This window comes from Gorilla gorilla, chromosome 4 (genome assembly GCF_029281585.2).
Source record: "Gorilla gorilla gorilla isolate KB3781 chromosome 4, NHGRI_mGorGor1-v2.1_pri, whole genome shotgun sequence".
Lineage (NCBI taxonomy): Eukaryota > Metazoa > Chordata > Mammalia > Primates > Hominidae > Gorilla > Gorilla gorilla.
The window spans coordinates 135,546,901-135,570,603 of NC_073228.2; the positions used below are offsets into that span (position 1 = coordinate 135,546,901).

At 40.4% G+C, this 23,703-nt stretch overlaps 1 protein-coding gene and 1 pseudogene across 2 annotated transcripts in view; both read right to left on the reverse strand.

Annotated features, from left to right (window-relative positions):
- FNIP1 (folliculin interacting protein 1) overlaps positions 1-23,703 on the reverse strand; it is a 159,188-nt gene that overhangs the window by 14,346 nt on the left and 121,139 nt on the right. For both annotated transcript variants that reach the window (XM_019027844.4, XM_019027841.4), the window contains 4 exons: positions 23,160-23,306; positions 21,844-22,013; positions 15,667-17,086; positions 14,616-14,784 (listed from right to left, as the gene is read on the reverse strand). In XM_019027844.4, coding sequence (XP_018883389.3) covers positions 14,616-14,784; positions 15,667-17,086; positions 21,844-22,013; positions 23,160-23,306 — 1,906 coding nt within the window. The remainder of the gene's footprint in view (positions 1-14,615; positions 14,785-15,666; positions 17,087-21,843; positions 22,014-23,159; positions 23,307-23,703) is intronic.
- LOC109026994 (actin, cytoplasmic 1-like) lies at positions 3,147-5,420 on the reverse strand (annotated as a pseudogene).

Genomic DNA, 23,703 nt, shown 5'->3' on the forward strand with positions numbered 1-23,703 from the left:
ACAAAACTGATGTTTAAAGGTTCTCATGTATTTTTCATCATGGTTAGTGTGATACAGCAAACCCTGAATAACATCATGGGACCCACATGGAGTACTACTAGTGATGCTGGAAATGCTCTCAAGAAAAGTAGAGAGAAGTTAAGATATTACAAGAAAAACTTGAATGGCTTGATATGGACCATAGATTAAGTAGCTGTGGTTACCCATCATTTCAAGATCAATGAATCCACCATGAGGGCAGTTGTAAAATAAGAAAAGGAAATTTGTGAAGCTGTCATTGCAGCAATGCCACTAGGTGTGAAAACCAGGTACTTTTGCAGAATACCTTTTAAATCTCATAATGAAAGTGCAGCTCTTATGTGGGTACAGGGTTGCTGTAAGAAAGCTCTAACTATAGACTCTAATATTATTTTTTAAATGAAGTCATTATATGACAACTTAAAGCAAAAGGAGGGTAAAGGATCTAAAGCTGGAGAATTTAACGCTAGGAAAGGATGGTTTGATAATTTTAGAAAGAGTTTTAGCTTAAAAAATATCAAGATAACAGCTTTTGCTGACCAAGAGGCAATACACAAGTTCTTGGACACCATCAAGAAAATCATAGAGGACAAAAGGTATCTGCCTGAACAGGTTTTTATTGCAGATGAAAGAATCCTATTATGGAAAAAGATGCCACAAAGTACATTTATTAGTAAGGAACAGGAGCAAGCACCAAGATTTAAGGCAGGAAGGGATAAGCTAACTCCACCGTTTTGTATAAATGCAGTCATGATTAAGATCAGAACTGCCCTTATATAAAGAGCTGCTAACCTCTGGACCTTGAAGGAAAAAAGATAAACACCAGCCCTGCTAGTCTTCTGACAGTAGAACAAGAAAGCCTGAAAAACAAAAACTCTTTTTCTGGATTGAATCCACCCATGCCTTTTTTTTTTTTTTTTTTTTTTTTTTTTGAGACAGAGTCTCGCTGGGTTGCCCAGATAGCTCACTGCAACCTCCAACTCCCAGGTTCGAGTGCTTCTCCTGACTCAGCCTCTCAAGTAGCTGGGACTACAGGCACCTGCCACCATGCCTGGCTGATTTTTGTATTTTTAGTAGAGACGGGTTTTCACTATGTTGGCCAGGCTGGTCTCAAACTCCTGACCTCATGATCCACCCACCTCGGCCTCCTAAGGTGCTGGGATTACAGGCGTGAGCCACCACGCCTGGCCCCACCCATGCTTTATTTCTAAAATCAAGAAGTACCTTGCCAGTAAGTGACTGCCTTTTAAAGTTCTTATGTTGGACAATGCCCCTGGCCACCCAGAACCCTATGAGTTTAACACTGAAAGTGTTGAAGTGGTCTAATTGCCCCTAAACACATCTCTAACTCAGCCTCTAGATCAGGGTGCCATAAGGACCATTAAACACAATATTCTACAAAAATGATTGTCAGTGCTATGGAAAAGAACCCCAATGGAGACAATATCATGACAGTCCAAAAAATCACCCCATAGAAGATGCCACTGCTGTTACAGAAAAAGCCATGAAAGCCATCAAGCCTGAAACAATAACTTCCAGCTGGAGAAAACTGTGTCCAGATGTTGCGCACAGAACTTAACAACAGAGCCAATCAAGGAAATCATGAAAAAGCTTGAAAATAAGGCAAAAAAAAAAAAAAAGGGTGGGTGAAGGCTTTCAAGATATGGATCTTGCAACTTTGGAAGGCCGAGGCAGGCGGATCACAAGGTCAGGAGATTGAGACCATCGTGGCTAACATGGTGAAACCCTGTCTCTACTAAAAATACAAAAAAATGGCCGGGCGCGGTGGCTCACGCCTGTAATCCCAGCACTTTGGGAGGCCGAGGTGGGCGGATCACGAGGTCAGGAGATCGAGACCACGGTGAAACCCCATCTCTACTAAAAATACAAAAAATTAGCCGGGCGCAGTGGCGGGCGCCTGTAGTCCCAGCTACTCGGGAGGCTGAGGCAGGAGAATGGCGTGAACCCAGGAGGCGGAGCTTGCAGTGAGCCGAGATTGCACCACTGCACTCCAGCCTGGGCGACAGAGCGAGACTCCGTCTCAAAAAAAAAAAAAAAAAAAAATACAAAAAAATTAGCCGGGTGTGGCAGTGTGTGCCTGTAGTCCCAGCTGCTGGGGAGGCTAAGGCAGGCGAATGGCATGAACCTGGGAGGCGGAGCCTGCAGTGAGCCGAGATCACGCCACTGCACTCCAGCCTGGGCAACAGAACAAGACTCCATCTCAAAAAAAAAAAAAAAAAGATATGGATCTTGCAGAAATTCAAGAGCTAACAGACACCATACCAGAGGAATTAACAGAAGACAACTTGATAGAGATGAGTGCTTCCAAACTAGTGCCAGACAATGAGGAACAAGACGTAGAAGCAGCAAGGCCAAAAAACAAATTGACGTTAGACAATCTAGCAGAAGGGTTCATATTATTCAAGACTGATTTTTATTTCTTTTACCACATGGGCCCTTCTATGATACTGAAACCACCTTTGCAAAAGTTATATTAGTGAGAACATTATAACAGTGAACTAAGCTAACCCAAAACCCATCTTGGCCTTTCCCTTAACTATTCCTGGGGTATGGGGCCAAGCTAACTTCGGAAGACATTTAGGCTACAGCTTTTTGTTTTTTTTTTAAGGTGTGCAATTTTATTCAACTGGTCTCAAGTCAGTGTACAGGTAAGCCCTGGCTGCCTCCACCCACTCCAAGGGTGACCAAAAGCCTTCATACATCTCAAGTTGGGGGACAAAAGGGGGGCCACAAAGGCTGATCATTCCAAGTAAAACAAAATAAAAAAGTATTAAGGTGAAGATTAAAAAATTTTGCATTATATAATTTACATGAAAGCAATGCTATCACCTTCCCTGTGTGGACTTGGGAGAGGACTGGGGCATTCTCCTTAGAGAGAAATGGGGTGGCTTTTAGGGGGGCAAGGGACTTCCTGTAGCAATGCATTTCGCGATATTTGGAATGACTATTAGAAAAAAGAACAACGTACAATCAAAGTCCTCGGCCACATTGCAGAACTTTGGGGGATGCTTGCTCCAGCTGACTGCTGTCACCTTCACTGTCCCAGTTTTTAAATCCTGGGTCTAGCCAAAAAAAAAAAAAAAAAAAAAAACCACCACCAAAAACAAAAAAACAAATAAAGCCATGCTAATCTCATCTTGTTTTCTGCACAAGTTAGGTTTTGTCAAGAAAGGGTGTAATGCGACTAAGTAACAGTCCGCCTAGAAGCATTTGCGATGGACAATGGAGAGGCCAGACTCATCATACTCCTGCTTGCTGACCCACATCTGCTAGAAGGTGGACAGCAAGGCCAGGATGGAGCTGCCCATCCACACCAGAGTGATGATCTTCTGCACCCTGTTCGCAATGCCAGGGTACATGTTGTTGCCGCCAAACAACACTGTGTTGGTGTACAGGTCTTTGCGGATGTCCACGTCACATTTCATGATGGAGCTGAAGATAGTTTTGTGGATGTCACAGGATTCCATGCTCAGGAAGGAAGGCTGGAAGAGCGCTTCAGGGCAGCAGGATAGCTCATTGCCAATGGTGATGACCTGGCCATCGGACAGCTCATAGCTCTTCTCCAGGGAGGAGCTGGAGGCCGCTGTGGCCATCTCCTGCTCAAAGTCCAGGGCGACATAGTATAGCTTCTCCTTGATGTCACACACGGATTTCCCGCTCGGCCATGGTGGTAAAGCTGTAGCTGTGCTCGGTGAGGATCTTCATGAGGTAGTTAGTAAGGTCCTGGCCAGCCACGTCCAGACAAAGGATGGCGCGGGGGAGGACGTAACCCTCGTAGATGAGCACTGTGTGGGTGACCCCATCGCCGGAGTCCATCACAATGCCAGTGGTACGGCCATAGGTGTACAGGGACAGCATGGCCTGGATGGCCATATACACGGCTGGGGTGTTGAAGGTCTCAAACATGATCTGAGTCATCTTCTTGTGGTTGGCCATGGATTCAGGGGGACCTCAGTCAGCAGCATACGGTGCTCCTTGGGAGCCACATGCAGCTCATTGTAGAAGGTGTGGTGCCAAATCTTCTCCATGTCATCCCAGTTGGTGACGATGCCATGCTCCATGGGGTACTTCAGGGTCATGATACCTCTCTTGCTCTGGGCCTTGTTGCTCACATAGAAGTCCTTCTGACCCATGCCCATCATCACACCCTGGTGCCTCAGGTGCCCCATTATGGAGGGGAAGACGGCCTAGGGGCATCGTTGCCCGTGAAGCAGACCTTCCACATGCCAGAGCCATTGTCGACGACAAGCGCAGCAATATCATTATCCATGGTGAACTGGTGGCAGGTGTGGATGGGTGGCAGAGTGGCGAGGGTGAGGCTCTGTGCTTGCAGGGTGGACACAGTCTTGGTGGTCCAGGCTACAGTTTAAATGATAATAGGCCTTGCCCAAAACTCAACTGCTTTTGTAAAGCTAAAAGGAAGCCATCAGGCTGAAAGTAGGAGAGGAGTTTGAGTTCTGCTAAGGCACAGACATTATTCTGGAGATTATAAGAAACGAAACTTTCCCAACTGCAAATAACACCACTATTGTGCACTGGCATTTTGAGATATCTTTCCAGGTTTTTTGCATGTCTGACACCCTTGGCTCCACCTGGACTGACAACCCGCTCCTGTAGCCCCATCCAGAAGCGATTTGGCCCCAGTAGGATAGCTTCAACCCCCTATGATGTTATTTCTGCCCCAACAAATCAGCCGTAAGCACCTGTTACCTGGCCACCCCACCCCTTTCCCCAAACTGCCTTTTAAAAATCCCTAACCTACAAGCTTTGAAGGAGATGATTTGAGTATGAACTCCATCTCCCATGTGGGGTGGCTGGCCTTGTGTCTATTGAACTTTTTCTCTACTACAGTACCATAGTCTTTATGCAGTGGGCAGGAAGAACCCCTGGGCAGTTACAAATTTGGGGGCTCGTCTGGGATCACCCTTGTGGCTACCTGCCCACGGTTTGGTAGTCCCCCACTGGCAATAGATCCAGAGTCCAGCCCAAGTGGCTGCGTAGTTCTCTTGGACTGGGGGCTGATGCTGGCACTATCTCTACCAGCAACACACTGCTGACCCATGGTGCATGGATTCAATTGCAGTAGAGAAATTGTTCCTGTAAAGACATCTCTAAACTGGTCTGGTGGGTATTCTAGGTGGTGCCAATGCCTCCTTCCTTCTCCTGACTGGTTTGGCTTCTTAAGGGATCTCAGTTTGGCCCCTTTGGCGGTTTCAACTGGCTCTCCCTAATCAGTAGGAAGAGTCTTGGTTGGGGAGACTTCTCCTCAATCAGGAAGATTTCAGGGAGATTTCTCAGAGAATAGAAGCATACTCTTAGAATTCTTGCTCAGGGATCTTGCTTTGGGAGACCTTCTGTCCGTCTTGTCTTTGTTGTGTGTGTGTGTGTGTGTGTGTGTGTGTGTGTGTGTTTGTACATCTAGAGGGGATCTCTAAAGGAATTGGTGATAGAAGTCCAGCAGACCTAACTCGGAGAACCTTATTTGGTCACATTTGCTGAGCAGTAAAGGAAGTTCAACAGGTTTGACCTGGGGTGACTGTCTGCTCTTCATGTTGTCCAGACATCACCCAATGAATTTCCAGTCAGAGGTCATCCCTCCCTACCTTGAGGGGATCAAAGATGACAGGGGCACACTAGAAAAAGATTGAGCCCTGATAAGTCAGTATTAGGTGCTGAGCAAAGTGACTAGTGTCTGTTTTGTTATGTGTGCTTCACTAAGCTGAGATAAAGAATGTTAATTTGATGGTCTCTCGCCCCTCTCCCTCCCTCCCCCACACAGCCTATTGGGTGACATCTTACAAAGTTGAGAGGTTTTTGCCTATGGTTCAATGAAACACACAAAAGTAATTTTCCTTTGTGACTATGGTGCGGTGAGCAACATCGCCAGGCCAGCTGAAGGAAAGGGAAATCAGAAACCTGCCGTGCCGGCAAAAGGTAAGAATTTCTTACCAGTGAAGCTTCTGGCCTCTCTCTCTCTGTGCAAATCAGATAAGTGAATGGTAAAAATCACTGTTTATTAATAAGAAAAAGGATCTGTGAGAGGCTAATCTGAGGCTGTAGTGATTCTGGTGTACTTTTCGATGGGTCAGTTATAAACTTTGCTGTGGGTCCCTGAAACAAAAACTAAATGAGGCTTCCCTCTAATCTTGTTTTACATCCTTGAGAGCATGACTTTGTGACCATGTGGGGATACTCTCTCTGGTCTCCACCATCCAGAGAACAGGAATTTTCAAGTTCATGTCAGGCACCCAATCCGAAAGGGCTGGGAGTCTGAGATGAGTCAGCACATTCGTCATCCCAAATGTGTCAAGCCCTTGGGTGAGTTTTGTCTGAAAAGGTCCCATCTCTATAGGGCATTTGTCATCTTTTGCTATCTTAAGCCCATTTCTGAGAGTGAATTCTTGGGGATCATGGAGATGCTTCTTCTACCCTAGATACCTTTTGCTTCTAATGTAAAAAGAAAGGAAAAAAAACTGGAAAATTATCATCTAAACTTTAATAGGCTTCTTAGATTGAGTCACTATTGGAACTGACTACCTCATTGAAAGAAAAAGGTTAAATTAAAAGAAAGATGCATAATAACGACATGGTTAGTCTTAGAAAATTCTCTTGAGCAGCTAAAGTCCTTTGCAAGCTTGAAAATGCTCTAGACTCCTTCTGGGAAAGACAACAGCAGTCACCTTGTACTGTAGGTCAGTTGCAAAGGCTTTGCCCTCCCACAGTGGTGGGTGGCTTGGGTTCAATTCCAGGCTTTGGGAGCAAGTCCTTTTTGGTTTAATACTTGTGGAACTTTTGCCATTTATTGATTCTTTTCCCTTCCATGCACAGCTTCTCATTTCTTATCTTGAATTTTCTTTTCTCTGAACTACCTTTGGAGATATTCTAGATTTTTTTTTTTTTTTTGAGATGGTGTCTCACTCTGTCACCCAGGCTGGAGTACAGTGGCACGATCTTGGCTCACCACAACCTTGGCTTCCCAGGTTCAAGCAGTTCTCCTGCCTCAGCCTCCTGAGTAGCTGGGATTACAGGTGTGCGCCATTGTGCCTGACAGCTAATTTTTATATTTTTAGTGGAGACGGGGTTTTGCCATGTTGGTAAGGCTGGTCTTGAACTCCTGACCTCAGGTGATCCACCTGCCTCGGCCTCCCAAAGTGCTGGGATTACAGGTGTGAGCCATTGCGGCTGGCCTGGAGATATTCTAGATCTTATAAATCATTTACCATCTCTTTGGAGACACCTCCTACATCCCTGTTTAAGTCATCCCCTTAGTTAAGGCTTATTGATTTCACATAGAAGGTTACCTCTAGTAAAAGGATTCAGAAGTCAGAGTTTGTCCTCACTGAAATCTGGTAATAGAAGATTTTAAAAGAATTTTTCTCTTGAGAGCTCCACAGTTAGAAATCGACTTAATTAAATAGCTGATATTTGGGCTATATATACAGATATTGTTTGAAAGCTCCAGCCTTCCCTTCAAAAGCTTCTCAATGGAATTTTTTCTTGATTCTCTGTTTCTGTGTATTTATATGTGTCGTATGTGTGATGTTTATATATACAGCTCCAATTAATTGGCTTAAAGAAAAATAAGCGCTTGAATCAAACATTGTCAGAAAAATGGAAACTTTAATGCCTGTAGGTCTCATGACTCTAATAATCTTTTTGTAAATAAAAAAGAAGATTATTGGTAAAGTAAAATGAAAATGTCTTCAAAGTTTATATATTTAGTCTAAATTTGGCAGGTCAAACACTGTTTGCTGGACACTTTAAGGTGATAAACTGCTTCTGTGACTTTTACCAATTGTTTGTCTGTTCTACAGCCAATAGATTCTAGGTAAGGCCTGGAGACATATGGAGTTAGGCAGGTCCCCTGGCTAGGCTGGGAAAAGTCATGGGTTCTGCAATATTATACATGGTTAAAATTGCTTGTTTACTAGGTTTCTCACCAAAAATAAAATTTGCTAAAAGTTAACAGTGCAGCATGCACTTGAGACTACTGGAAAAACTGTTTTATATACAAGGTGTAGAAGGAAAAAAGAATGTGGTTTTGATGGGAGGCTATAAGAAGGCATGGGAATATGGTTTTTGTTAAAGGGAATGAAATTTTGTCTAGCTCAGAGGGTTTTAACAATTGTCTTAACCTAAAAGAGTAATGGGACAAAACTGAAGGTTTAAGCAAGGTGTAGAGGGTTTGTGAAGGGTTGATCTCATAAAGGAAGTTCTGTAGGTATAAGCAAGTTTGCTAAGATTTGAAGGGGATTATTTAATTTTTCTGTATGTTGAACACTGAAATAAGAGCACACTAATGCAGGGCCAAAATCTGGGCTCACATGTCTGAATAACATGGTTTTCTTAGTGAATTGATCTACTGCTTAACAGAAAATTATAAAAGATTAAAAAAGGTTTATTAAAATTTTACCTTATGGTTAAACTAAGATGGAATCAGTTTGTTCATAAGGTTTTATTAAGAATTGGGTTTAATGTTACTAATACACTAATGCAAAGGTGAAACTTAGCTTTCTCTTTAGAACAAGATTTTTGGGAGGCCGAGGTGGGAGGATCACTTGAGGCTCCAGAGTTCGAGACCAGCCTGGATAATACAGCGAGACCCCATCTTCACAAAAAATAAACACATTAGCCAGTCATGCTGGCATGTGCCTACAGTCCCACCTACTGGGCAAGCTGAGGTGGGAGATTGCTTGAGCCCAGGAGTTCAAGGCTCCAGTAAGCCATGTTCGTGCCACTGCACTCTAACCTGGATGACAGAGCAAGGCCTTGTCTCAAAAAAAAAAAAAAAAAAAAAAAAGAGCAATAGGAGAATGGTGAGAAACATAAACTATGACAAAACCATGCAATAATCCATACACATTAAAAATAATGTTTACACACTATGTTAGTATGGGGAAATATTCTTACATTAACTATTATGTAACAAAAGCAGAATTTAAAACAGATAATATAAAATCATAAAGAGTATAAAAATATGGGTATATATAAATACATATACATGCATATATTTTATATATAAGGACTCAGCTATATAAAAATATATACTTATATACAAAAAAAAATGCTTGTGTATATCTGTGTATATATAAAAAGATATGCTTGTGTATTTACACAGATATACACAAGCATATCTTTTTATATATAAGGCTTCAGACATATATATGATATATAAATACACATACATACAGAATAATAATCATAACAAGAAGATGCAAAGCACAGTGTGACTAATATCACCACACAGTGTAAGTCTGGTAAACAAACATCAGTATTACTTTCATTATAGCCAAAGAAACTGAGGCTTTCCTAGAGTAAGTATTCTGTCTTATGATATACCGGCAATAAGTGGCCAATTCTGGGTTTTATGAGAAGCCACAATGCTGCCTAATGCCTGGAGGAAGTTTCTGTATAAGAATAGCTGATGGTAGAGTTAGGAAAATTTGTGTTTGGCTTTCTTCACATTTCAACATTTTGTATAATAAATATATATTAAGAAAAATGCTACTTTATTAAAAATCAGGGAGAAAAAGAAAAGACACTCTCCTCATAATTCAGAAGAATAAGACTGTATTTTTTTTAAAGTATCACTTCCACTATTTATATATTAAAAGGCTCCTACATGTTTTTCCATGTAGTCACATAAAAAAATTTCATGTTAAATATGATAAACTTTAAGTATGCAAGGATTAAAATATATATATATAGATAGATTTTTTTTTTTTTTTTTGAGACGGAGTCTCACTGTCGCCTGGCCTGGAGTGCAATGGTGAAATCTCAGCTCACAGCAACCTCTGCCTCCCAGGTTCAAGCGATTCTCCTGCCTCAGCCTCCCGAGTAGCTGGGATTACAGATGCCCACCACCACACCCAGCTAATTTTTTGTATTTTTAGCAGAGACGGGGTTTCACTATGTTGGCCAGACTGGTCTCGAACTCTTGACCTCATGATCTGCCCACCTTGGCCTCCCAAAGTGCTGGGATTACAGGCGTGAGCCACAGCGCTTGGCCTAAAATAATTTTTTTTTTTTTTTTTTTTTTTGAGACGGAGTCTCGCTCTGTCGCCCAGGCTGGAGTGCAGTGGCGTGATCTCACCTCACTGCAAGCTCCGCCTCCTGGGTTCAGGCCATTCTCCTGCCTCAGCCTCCGTAGTAGCTCCATCACCATGCCTGGCTAAATTTTTGTATTTTTAGCAGAGATGAGGTTTCACCATGTTAGCCAGGATGGTCTTGATTTCCTGACCTCATGATCTACCTACCTCGGCCTCCCAAAGTGCTGAGATTACAGCTGTGAGCCACCGCGCCTGGCCAAATAATTTTTTTAGAAATCCTATACATGCTTTGGAAAAATGATTGATAACAAAGTTCAACAACTTGTCAGTGCTGAGATTGAAGGTATTTTATTTTTCTTTTTGTCAAATTTTTCTATAATAGTGCTTTGATAGTATACTTACATGACTAAATGAAAATATGAGAAGGAAAGACTAGAAACCCAATTACTAAAACAGAGGGGGAAAGACAAATAGCTCCTTCCTTTTTACCATAATGGAAGGAATCCAAGAGCAACAGACCTGGGACCACTAATATAAAAGTCTTATAACTTTGTAATGGTGATTTTGCTATTTGTATTACTCTTTGTTCATCTGTTTTAGTAACAGTATGGCATAGCAGCTTAAGAACAGGCAGTTAAGAACTGAATTCTAGTTTTGCCATTCCCCATCTATGTAACTTAAAAACTTCTCTGAGCCATATCTGAAACACAAAGATAACAATAATAAGTACCTCAAAGGATTATTATAAGATTAAGTGAAATAGTACACTTAAGTGCCTGGGACACAGTAAGGCAACAATAAAAACTAAATACTATTATTATTATTCATCCTATAACAGCAGGAAGAAACCCTTAAAATCAAAATGTTGTCTTTATCTTCAGTAGGAGGCAGCAATGTTTTCCAACGCCAGGCTTTCACAGAGAAAGTCAAAAGATACTGTGTTTGGCGATGGGTACAGATGAAAGAAGAAAAGAGACTAAGCAACTAGGATCAGACATAAAGAAAGACAAGAATGCATTAGAAGACACAGAGTGCATTAGAAGAACTCATATACAATTCCTTAACCAAGTAATTCAACAAATAGTAGGCACTACATCAGGTATTGGGAGGGAAGCATTGAAAAAACTAGAAACGGTTCCTTTACCCTGAAGGGCATCCATACCACCAACTGATAAAAAATCTGTCCTTTGAAGCAATAATACATTCAAGTATCTTCCTCAGGCACTACTTTTGTTATGTTTTATACTACATTTATTCATACACTTGGCCTTATTTTCTCTGTTGCTAAGTTAAAAACTTGAAGTCAGAAACTTTTTCTTTTTCATACATATATCCCTTGGAGTACTGGCACTATATTCAGAACACAGTAGGTCAATAAATATTTATTTGATTGGTATTCAAAAGCTGGGCAAACTAGCCTTTAAATATGAAGATCACAAGTTCTGATAAGTTTTTCTCAAAAATTGTTTTTATCTATATTTGCCATAATTTCTCTACTATACAATAAAACACTAAACTTTACAACTTAGGTAACTTTCTACAGACACAGAAGGTTTAAACCTTATTGGCTAACAATTGACTGTTGCTCACTCAGCCACATTTTCTCATCCATAATTTCCCACTTGGCTTTCTTCACTTCTGTTTTTTTGTTTGTTTGTTTGTTTGTTTTGAGATGGTTGTCTTGCTCTGTTGCCCAGGCTGGAGTGCAGTGGCGTGATCTCGGCTCACTGCAACCTCTACCTCCTGGATTCAAGTGATTCTCTTGCCTCAGCCGCCCAAGCAGCTGGGATTACAGGCACATGCCACCACACCCAGCTAATTTTTGTATTTTTGTAGAGGCAGGGTTTCACCATGTTGGCCAGGCTGGTCAAAAACTACCGACCTCAAGTAATCCACGCACCTCGGCCTCCCAAAGTGCTGGGATTATAGGCGTGAGCCACCATTCCGGGCCTCTCTATTTCTTTATTAACTTTTTAAATTGAGAGGTGGCCAGATTTTGTTATTAAAGCAAAGTATTAAAGTGATATGTACAATTGAAGGGAGAAATAGAAAATTCAACCAAACAACAGCTGAAGACTTCAATACTTCATTCTCAATAATTGATGGCAGAAACAAACTGAAAATCAGCACGGACATAAAAGACTTAATTAAGACTATTATCTAAAGGTTATCTAACTTGACCTGATAGCTATAGAACATTTCAACAAAAGCAGAATATATATTCTTTTCAAGTGCCATAAAACAGTCTCAATAAATTTACAAGGGGTGAACAAAGTAGGTTCTCCAACCATAATGGAATTAAATTAGAAACCAACAGCAAAACAACTTTTGAGAATTCCATAAATATTTGTAAATTAAACAGCATACTTCTAAATAACTCATAAGTCAAAGAAATTACAAGCAAAATGTAAAAACATTTTGAAATGAATGAAACTGAAAATACAACAGATCGAAATTTGTCAGATTTGGCCAGGTGCGGTGGCTCACGCCTATAATCTCAGCACTCTGGGAGGCTGAGGTGGGTGGATCACCTGAGGTCAGGAGTTCCAGACCAACCTGGCCAACCTCATCTCTACTAAAAATACAAAAATTAGGCAGGTGTGGTGGTGGGCGCCTGTAATCCCAGCTACTCCAGAGGCTGAGGCAAGAGAATCACTTGAACCTGGGAGGCAGAAGTTACTGTAAGCTGAGATGGCACCACTGTACTCCAGCCTGGGTAACAGAGCTAGACTCTGTCTCAAGAAAAATAAAATAAAATAAAATAAAATAAGAACCAACAGGAAATATTTTAGGGTTTGGGGGCTGAAAAGTCTCTGTCTCAATAACTCAACTCTGCTGTTAGGCATGAACATAGCCAGAAGCATATAAATGAATGACTGTGGTTGTGTTCTAATAAAACTTCATCTATAAAAAGCAGGACAATTTGGCCCACTGTCCATAACTTGCTAATCCTTGATGCGTATGGGCAAAAAATATATACAATTTAAGTGAAACCACGAATGAACTTCTCTTTGGAGAAGCCCTCACCATTTGAAAAACAAACAAACAAACAAAAACACACATTACAAAATTCAGGAACAAAAGAGGGGACATCACTAGCAACCTTATAAAAACTAAAAGGATTGTAAGTGTATAATATAAACAACTTGATTCTAGTAAATTAGGCCACTTAAATGCAACTAATAAATTCCTAAAAGACAAAAATTACCAAAATTGACTCAGAAACAAATAGAAAATCTAAATGTATAAAAGGTGAAGAAATTAAATTAGCAATTTAAAATATTCTTATTCTTAAAAACCTGGATGCAGATGGTTTCACTAGTGAGTTCTACCAAACGTTTAGAGAAAAAAAGTAGTACTAATCTTCTAGAAACTCTTCCAGAAAATAGAGGACGTGCCAGTATTATCCTGATATCAGAGCTAGACAAAGACATCACAAGAAAACTAAAAAGCAATATTTCTCATTAATATAGACTCCAATATCCATAATAAAATATTGGTAAATCAAATCCAGCAACACATAAAAAAAATTATATACCATGACAGAGTGGGGATTGCTTCCTAGGAATACAATGGTTGGTTTAACATCTAAAAATTAATTAATGAAATCCATGACATTAATAGTTTAAAGATGAAAAATGATATGACAATACAATCTCAATAGACATTGAGAAAAAGCATATGACAAAATCCCACACTCATTCATGATTAAGGGATGGACAAAAAAAACCAAACCGTCTCAAAACTAGGAATAAAAGAGAACTGCCTGTCTCTAAAAGAAGTATTCGGTTAAACGAAATAAAAAAAAAAGGGAACTTCTTCCATCTAATAAAGGGCATCACAAAAACCTTACAACTAACAACATACTTAATCATGAAAGATGCAATGTCTTTCCCCTAAGATCAGGAATAAGGCAACGATGTCCATGGTCACCACTTCCATGCAACATTGTATTGAAAATTCTAGCCAGTACAATGAGTCAAAAAAAAAAAAAAAAAGTTGGGGGCAGTGGGAACAAAAGGCATCCAGATTGTTAAGAAAGATTTAAAACTATCTGTTCACTGATAACATGAGCCTGTGTGTAGAAAACCTTAGGGAACCTATACAGAAAAATGAATAGACTAATAAGAGTTTCAGAAAGACCAAAGGATATAAGATCAATACACAAAAGCCAACCCCACTTCTATATGTAAGCAATGAGTAATCTGAAAAGGAAACTAAGAAAATAATTCCATTCAAACTTAAGCACTTGCAAATTTTTGATACTATAAATAACCTAGTTGATGGACATCCATGAATACATAAAGTACTTTCTGTATTTCAGATATCCAAGTGGATAGATTTCTGGAACTTTATTTGCTTTCACAATGACAGATACAAAGATACGGGCACTGAATATAAAGTGATGGATTCAGAGAACAATGATTGTGTTGTAAAAAGTATGACCAAAAATATAAGGCAATTTTGGGTTCTGCTGCTTAACAGAGTTTCTTCTAAATAAACTCAAAAACAGTGAAGGTCACTCACCTGCACAGCATGAGATAAATCTGACATCAGACACTGACGGAACCTCTCATCACTCCCAATTCCTTGAAGAACAAAGTCAGGCACATAAGATGAGCAGTAGCCACCCAGCAAGGACCTCCCAAAGTTGGCAATGTTGGGCTGAACAGCACTCACTTCGATTAACTTTGACCTGGAAGAAAAATGCCCCCAAGAGACATTTAATTAGTAATAACTATATTTAACCAGTAAAAAAAAAAAAAAAAAAAAGTGAATTCTACTTGTCCGTATTTAACACTAGTCTGTATTAAAATCAAGTGTAAAATCATCCTTATATAATGGTAACAATCGTAAAAATTAAGAGTAAAATGGTAATAATAGTAAAATCAAGAGTAAAATCATCCTTATTTAAAAACTGGCTCAAGTGCTCTATCAGAAAATAAAATACTCCTTCTTATTCAGAGAAGAAGGTCTGATGAGCAACTGAGAAATGAAGTGAGGATCAATCTTTCCTAAGAGACTTTAAGAGAATTGTACCTTGTGTTTGTAGCACATTCTTAATACAATCAGATTATGAAAACAATCATCTAAAACAAAACAATTAAATGCCTCACAAGTCGAAAGCTGGGTATGTAATGTTTCTCAAGCATGAATATTCTCCTTGCACACTTGACCCAAAGTATACATTCTCTGTTTTCCTCTTAGTCTTGGCCAAATCTATTTCTAACAGCTATTCTAACATCTCAGGGATTAGTGCTCCCTAACTGCCAGGCTCAGCATATGTCCTTTGGGGGGCATAAGTCACTCCTAAATGGCTTGAAACCTTCTAAGCAGTAAGAAATCTTATACTTATCAACCAGATCCTTTAACTTTTCTTTGAGGTCTTCATAAAACCTTTCCAGGGTGTTTCTGGAGCTTAGCCTTTACTCCTTCTTATGAGTTAAGAGAATATGAAAACAAGAGAGCTATCCAGAACAATGATCTCTTCTTTTATACTAACCTTCAGAGAACAGCTAAACAAAAGAATGGTACATATTTATATACGGCCCATTATAGGTGAAAACTTCCTACTTACCCAGGAAAAGGTATCTCATCCTCTTCTGCCCAATCTTCTTGCTCTCCTCCATAATAACTGCTAACTTGTCTAGTCATATCATGACCTGTATCTTCACTTTCACTATCCCCAAGGGCACTGTCTGAACTTTCATTTCTTGGAATGTCCCATTCAGTTCCTACAGCAATTTTTTTATCTGAACTCTCTTTATCCCCATGGGGGACAAGAATGGAGAGTGTATCTCTTTGGTCCTGCTGAGGAAAGCAGGTTTTACATGAATCTTGGGGAACTGTTTCTATACATTTACAAAATTCATTGTTCTGCTTGTTATTTTTTGTACACAATATTTTTGAAAACTCTAACATACAGCAATGGTCTTTACTATCTGTACTTGTTTTAAATGGAACATCATCAATAGTCCTGGTTTCGATTGAATCATCATTAAAATATTCGTCGAATAAGCTCATGCTTTCTGGGTCTGAATGATTCCAACAGGGAAGTTCACAGGGCTCTTCAGAAACCATGTTCTGTGTATCAGACTCTCCAGATTGGTCCTTGGCTGTTTGTTTAGTTTCTTGATGCTGATCAATAGCCCCTCTTTCTTCCTTCAATGGTTTGGTGTGATGTCTGGTAATCTGATCCACCACTGCCTGACTTCGAAGCTCAGTATCTGAATCAGGTGACATAGAATCCCCAATCAGGAAAGTAACCTTTGTCTGGGCAGCCTCACAAGAAAATGAAACAGGCACAATCTTATCTGGAGGTTTTTTTTCCACAACCATTCCTGTGGATCTCATTGCTTTGCCTGTGTGACTGTCTGAATCCAGCAACTTCTCACTCTGCCATGTTTCCTCTGTTGGCTCTAAGCCTGACTCTGACAATGCACATTTGTCTACTGGAACAGATCCTGTGCAAACAACTGTCTCTAACTTGGCGTCAAGGCAAGTTCTTAACTTATCTCTGTACTGTTTAACATCAACAGCATTTTCTTCTTGGCAGTCAGAAGGAGAAATCATCCGGCACTCATCTGAAATTCCTAGCAGTTCCTTAGAGCTGTTTTGAATATCTTCTCTCTCTTGTTGTGAAATGTTCTCTACATTTTGCCCAAGGAGTGGATGACTGCAATATTTACAGTTACAATTGGGAGTTCTTATTTCTTCTGACTCTTTAAAGAGCAAACTGCTTTTGTTTCTATGCATTGTGACAAGGACATACTCTGATTCTTCTATTTCACCTTTCTCTAAAGTGGTAGTAATTACTGTGCCTGGCATAACGATGGCTTCATCTTCTCCATTTTCTAAAAGATGCGTTTCTTGAAGTTCAGAGCATCTTATAAAATAAGTAAGAAAATAAAGTAGCCTCTGGACCATGTCTTGTCGTTTGCCAACTACCACAGTCCTTGCTAACCGTACGGGAGAGCCAATAGCGCCATACAAGTCTCCTGTAATGGAAAAAATCAGTTATTGGACATGTCCTTTACTGACACAGCTAAGTAAGCTATTTTTAATGATCAGAAACCTACTCTTACTGTATGAGTAATAGTTTAGGTTTTACTCTTGTTTGTTTGTCTTTTTTTTTGAGACAGGGTCTCACACTGTAATCCTGGCTGGAGTGCAGTGGTACAATCACGGTTCACTGCAGCCTCAGCCTCCTAGGCTCAGGTGATCCTCCTAACTCAGCCTCCTGAGTAGCTGGGACTATAAGTGCATGCCACCATGCCTGGCTAATTTTTTGTATTTTTTTTTTTTTGTAGAGACAGAGTTTTGCCATGTTTCCTAGGGTGGTCTTGAGCTCCTGGGCTCAAGCAATCCACTGGCCCTGGCCTCCCAAAGTGCTGGGATTACAGGCGTGAGCCACCATGCCTGGCCTCACTCTTAGTTCTTTAACAGATGAGTGACTATTCAAGGGAGGAAGATGAGATGAATAATCTTAACCAGAGAGAAAGGTGAATTTAAGGGTTTTCTGGTTTCCTCTTTAAACAAATGCTATGGTTCAGAAACCTCAAGCAAAGAGTCAGTTCTGAAACTCACATATCCCAAGAATATTCTCTAACCCAGGCTCCATGCAGAGCATTTTTACCTGGTTAGAGAAGTACTACCTGAAGTACTATGTACACAAGGATTCTGTAGCTGTGTCCAATCAAGAAAAGACAAAGCACAATATCCGCTGGCTTGCAAGGAGAGGAAAGGAGTAGTGGTAAAATGGAGCAAAGCTATAGTCGTCACACCACACACTTAACCATTCCTGATTTAAATCATATCTCTGGGGCCAGGCACAGTGGCTCACGCTTGTAATTCCAGCACTCTGAGAGGCCGAGATGGGTGGATCACTTGAGACCAGGAGTTCAAGACCAGCCTGGCCAAGATGGTAAAACCCTGTACCTACTAAAAATACAAAAACTAGCCAGGTGGTGTAGTGGGTACCTGTAGTCCCAGCTACTTGGGAGGCTGAGGCTGGAGAATTACTTGAACCCAGGAGGCAGAGGGTGCACCGAGCCGAGATGACACCACTGCACTCCAGCCTGGGCAACAAGAGCAAGACTCCATCTCAAAAAAATAAAAAAAATAAAAAAAATAAAAGAAATAAAATAAAAAAGTAAGTCATATCTCTGAACTTTAACTGTTATTCCTCTAGCCAGCACCCCACCCCACCAGCTCCCATGTTTGTAAAAGCCTATTTTCCCCTTCCATTCCCTAGAGGGTTGGGTACTCAGGATAGGCCAGAAAGGGCAGGAAGAGAGAGACTCATCCTTACTCAAAGGAAAAGAAAGGGCAACAAGTTCAGCCATGCAGTTCATTTTCACTTTTGAATCCATTCTAAACATGACTAGCCATTATGTTAAAAGCAGGGGAGGTGAGGGGGGCAGGACTAGAAATTAGCATTTCTATATTTATGCTATACTTCAAATTAAACCAGTAATTTCAGTGCCAAAACTATGGAGAATAGGGCTGGGCATGGTGGCTTACACATGTAATCCCAGCATTTGGGGAGGTGGAAGCAGGCTGATCACTTGAGCCCAGGAGTTCAAGACCAGCCTGGGCAACATGGCGAAACCCTTGTCTCTACAAAAAAATACAGAAAATTAGCTGGGCATGGTGGCGCGCACCTGTAATCCCAGCTACCTGAGAGGCTGAGGCGGAAGAATCACCTGAGCCCAGGAAGTTGAGGCTGCAGTGAGCTGTGATCGCACCACCACACTCCAGCGTGTGCAATAGCATGAGACCCTGTCTCAAGAAAGAAAGAAAAAAAAGGAGAATACAAAGCCATTAATTTCAACTTAATTCAATTTTTGAAGCTGTCAGTATACACATTTAAAATCCTCTATTTTTACTTTACAAAGCCCTCACGCTTTTTAAAGGAACAAATATAAATAGGTCTCAAATAAATATAAGCTATAGATACTATTATGACAAATTTTCTCTTCTGGCTAACACACTGGCTCAACTATCACCATGCCACTGTTCTAAACTACTCCCACAATTCCCACAAATTACCAAGTAAGTTGAAATTGCTTTGGCATGGCAAGTGAGTCTTTCATGATTCCCACTTTACTTTTCCAGCTTTATTTTCTTATACTTATCGTCCTTCTTGGCAGTCAGAAGAAGAAATCATCCTTATTCGCAAAGCCCCAGTTAAACTGGACCACTGAATATGCTCTGCGCTTTTAACACCTAGACTCTTTACTCATGTGATGTCCTGTCCCTTTCCTCAATATCTCTGTCAGTCCATAGCTTCCCACCTAAGCATCCTCACTTGGACAAAAGTAGGCTCCCCTGTTGAACTCTCACTAAACTTTTCATTTCTCTTATAGTTCCTCCTTGAATTATCATTGTTGTCTGCATATATATTACCTACAGTCTTAGACTGTCGACTTCTTGAGGGCAATTTCCAAAACATTCATCTTTATAGCCTCTGTGCTTTTTAAACAGAGCCTTAGACAGTCAACAAATGATTGTAGAATTAAAAAAGGATTTAAATGTCCCAATTTAAAAAATACTACTAATAATTTGATTTTAAAAAGGTCCATGCAATGGAATACTACTCAGCATTAAAAAGGAATGAACCATTAATACATACAAAATAGGTGAATCTGAATTATATTGAATGAATGAGATCAAACAAAGTATATACTGCATGATTCCATTCATATAAAACTCTAGAAAATGCAAGTAATCTACCATGACAGAAAGTAGGCCAGTGGCTGCCTAGGGATGGTGGAAGAGGAACAGAGAAGTTGGGGAGAAGGAGATTGGGAGGAGGAGGAGGAAGAGATTACAAAAAGGCATAAGGAAACTTTTGGAAGTGATGCAATATGATTACCATTTTGATTGTGGTGATGGTTTCAGAGGCATATATGCGAAACTTATCAAATTGCTTTATTTTTTTTGAGACAGATTCTCACTCTGTCGCCCAGGCTATGGTGCAGTGGCATGATCTTGGCTCACTGCAACCTCTGCCTCCGGGTTCAAGGGATTCTCCTGCCTCAGCCTCCTAAGTGGCTGGGATTATAGGCGCCTGCCACCACGCCCAGCTATTTTTTTTTTTTTTTTTGAGACAGAGTATTGCACTGTTGCCCAGGCTGGAGTGCAGTGGCATGATCTCGGCTCACTGCAAGCTCTGCCTCCTGGGTTCACACTATTCTCCTGCCTCAGCCTCTTGAGTAGCTGTCGCCCACCACCACGCCCAGCTAATTTTTTGTACTTTTAGTAGAGATGGGATTTCACCGTGTTAAGCCAGGATGGTCTCGATCTCCTGCCCTCATGATCCGCCTGCCTCGGCCTCCCAAAGTGCTGAGATTACAGGCGTGAGCCACTGCGCCCAGCCATTGTTTTGTATTTTCAGTAGAGGCAGGGTTTCACCATGTTGGCCAGGCTGGTTTCGAACTCCTGACCTCAAGTAATCCACCCACCTCAGCCTCCCAAAGTGCCAGGATTACAGGCATGAGCCACTGCACCTAGCCCAAACTGTGTACTTTAAATATGTGTTGGGCCAGGTGTGGTGGCTCATGCTTGTAATCCCAGCACCTTGGGAGGCCAAGATGAGCAGACCGCTTGAGTCTGGGAGTTTGAGACCAGCCTGGGGGAACATGGTGAAACCCCATCTCTACAAAAAATACAAAAACTAGCCTGGTGTGGTGGTACGCGCCTGTAGTCCCAGCTACTTGGGTGACTAAGGTAGGGAGATCATTTGATCCCAGGGAAATTGGAGCTGCAGTGAGCCATGATCGTGCCACTGCACTCCATCCTGGGCAAAAGAGTGAGACTCCATTAAAAAAATGCATTTACTGTATGTCAATTATAACTCAATAAAATGGAAGGGAATGCGGGAGGGAACAAGGGAGAAAGCCAATAGGGATGGAGGTTGGTTATATGAATTGATAAGCCATATGACAATCCACCTGGCAAGCTCAATCACAGAGCAACCTAAGGAAAGTTACTACCCAGTCACCAAAATGTTCTCATCTTACTCTTCCCCCCATCATCTAAAAGCAACAGAGTAGGAGCAGAGGTAATTAGCAGCTACGTTTACGAGACAGAGTCTCAACCATTTTACATGTATTATCTCATTTAATTTTTACAACTTTTAAAGTATGTATCATCTATTATTATTCCTACTTTATGAATAAGGAAACTGTGATTCAAATGTGGTGTGCCTGACTCCACAGCCTGTGTCTTTAGCACCCTGGTACAATCCCTCCCTATTGCCTATGAACTTATCAACCATCTACTCTCCCCTCTGTTCCCCCACTTGTTTAGTGGTGCTTAACACTGAGGGAAACATTTTCCAAAATGACTCAGCAAGTGAACAAAAGTGGATCAACAGAAACCTCAGTGAACTGCTTCACTCCTAACCAGACTGATTTTAGGTATCACAGGTGACTGCTGATTTATTCTTTCTTGCAAAGTACCTAACACAAAGTACGAAATCATAAAACATCCTGAAGATCTGAAGTTACTAGTAAACCAGCTATCAGCCTGCTCCTCTTGCTCTACCTGCAGTTCTTCATCTATAAGGAATGATTTCAGGTCTAAGACGAGGATAAGATAAATTGGCAGACATGAAAGGACAAGCAAAGCAGAGATGCTTTAGAATGCAGGAGGTAAAAGCATTTTATTTATTTTTGGTTTTGCTATAAAATAATTACAGATAGCTACAAAAAAGTCTAATACATAGTGTAACAGTTGTCAGATTACATACCCAGTTGTGCCCAAAGTGGGTTATATGGATGAGTCTTTGCCAACATGTCCACACTCTGAGAGGAATGCTTTTCTAAAAATATTTTTATAGGTGGTTGTCCATTTGGCATGACTGTTGGAACCCAGGCAAGATGATTGGTCAGAACTGCAGTAATGAGAGCTGGCAAGAATCTGAAAACAAAACACATCTGATCAGATTCCAATCAGTCTTCATGAAACCTTAGGTAAAATGTAGTGAAAAAGTAAGCAAGGAGAGTATATATGCTCATGTGGCCAAATGGCACCAAAAAAAGGAGAAGAGAGAGGAAAGGATGAGTATATAACACCAGGATTAAAATGAAAATTAATAGTTTCTGGTTGAGGAGGAGTTAAAAACTACTTGAAATAAACATAACACATTCATAAGAGCTATTGCAGATCGTTAAGTACAAAACAGAAATGCCATTTTACTTAAAAAATTATGGATTATTTTCAGTGTTTAATCACACAATTAATTACTGAATCAACCAGCAGGTCCTTACATTTCCAAATTACTGAATGGGAAAACGAGGCAAAGTATTAAGCAAACTCTGTCTATCATCAAAGAGAATAAAAACAACTGAATTATTCATCTGGATTCCAAAGACTTGAATAGTTAATACAATATGATAAAACATCACATTGAAAATGCATCATTAGAATCCTACCATTTCCTTATATGTTTTTTTTGTTTGTTTGTTTGAGACGGAGTCTTGCTCTGTCACCGAGGCTACAGTGCAGTGGCACAATCTCCACTTACTGCAAGCTCTGCCTCCTGGATTCATGCCATTCTCCCGTCTCAGCCTCCCAAGTAGCTGGGACTACAGGCACCCGCCACCATGCCCGGCTAATTTTGTTTTTGTATTTTTAGTAGAGACAGGGTTTCACCGTGTTAGCCAGGATGGTCTCGATCTCCTGACCTCGTGATCCACCCACCTCAGCCTCCCAAAGTGCTGGGGTTACAAGTGTGAGCCACCACGCCTGGCCATCCTTAAATGTTTTCTACCTCTTTTCTATGAAATAAAACTATAAATGGATACAACTCACAAAAAAATGGGCAGCCTCAGATAATTCTACAATATGTCAGGAATTTTAATTACATAATTACAGACATTTTCACTGCTTTTCATTCATAAGGTTCTGTAATACTCTTCCATACCCTATCATTTATTTTTTAGAATTCTGATTAATTTTGATTAATAATATAAAATAATTCCAAAGATAATGGATGATTCTTCCACATCTGTAATTGAGTTTGATTATAATCTAGATATCTAGTTATAATAAATAAATTCATACTGATTTTTGGAAGCATTTTCCATTAGAAAGGTGAACTCCTTCATGAAACGATAGCAAAGGTGGTTCTTTTCTGGAGTCCCCGACATCATTGTAAGCCAGACAGGTTCTCCAATTCGTGGCATCGTGTAAAGATTACAAATTGTTGTCCTAAAAAGAGGAAGACACATTATGAAATGTATAGTTCCAAGAGTTACATACTCTTAAAATAATTTTAAGTTTATGTTGCCAGCTTGGTCCTTACATCTAGATTATTAAAGCTTTTGAGGAAAGACAATGGACCAAGTCCTTCTTTCCTTGTCAACAACACAGTACCATAGGAAATGTTCTCAAAATATGTTGGTTCTGGTGTTGGCTCTCCCCACCAGTGACTGTGTGCCCTAGAGTAAATTATTTCCCTACTTTAAGCATTTGTTTCCCATACCTGTAAAATGAAAGGATACGATGATAATTTCTAAAGCCCATTCCAGCTCCACATTTCTACAGGGTATGCTGTACTTAAATATACCGCAAATGATCAACTACATGTACAAAAAGAAAATATTCT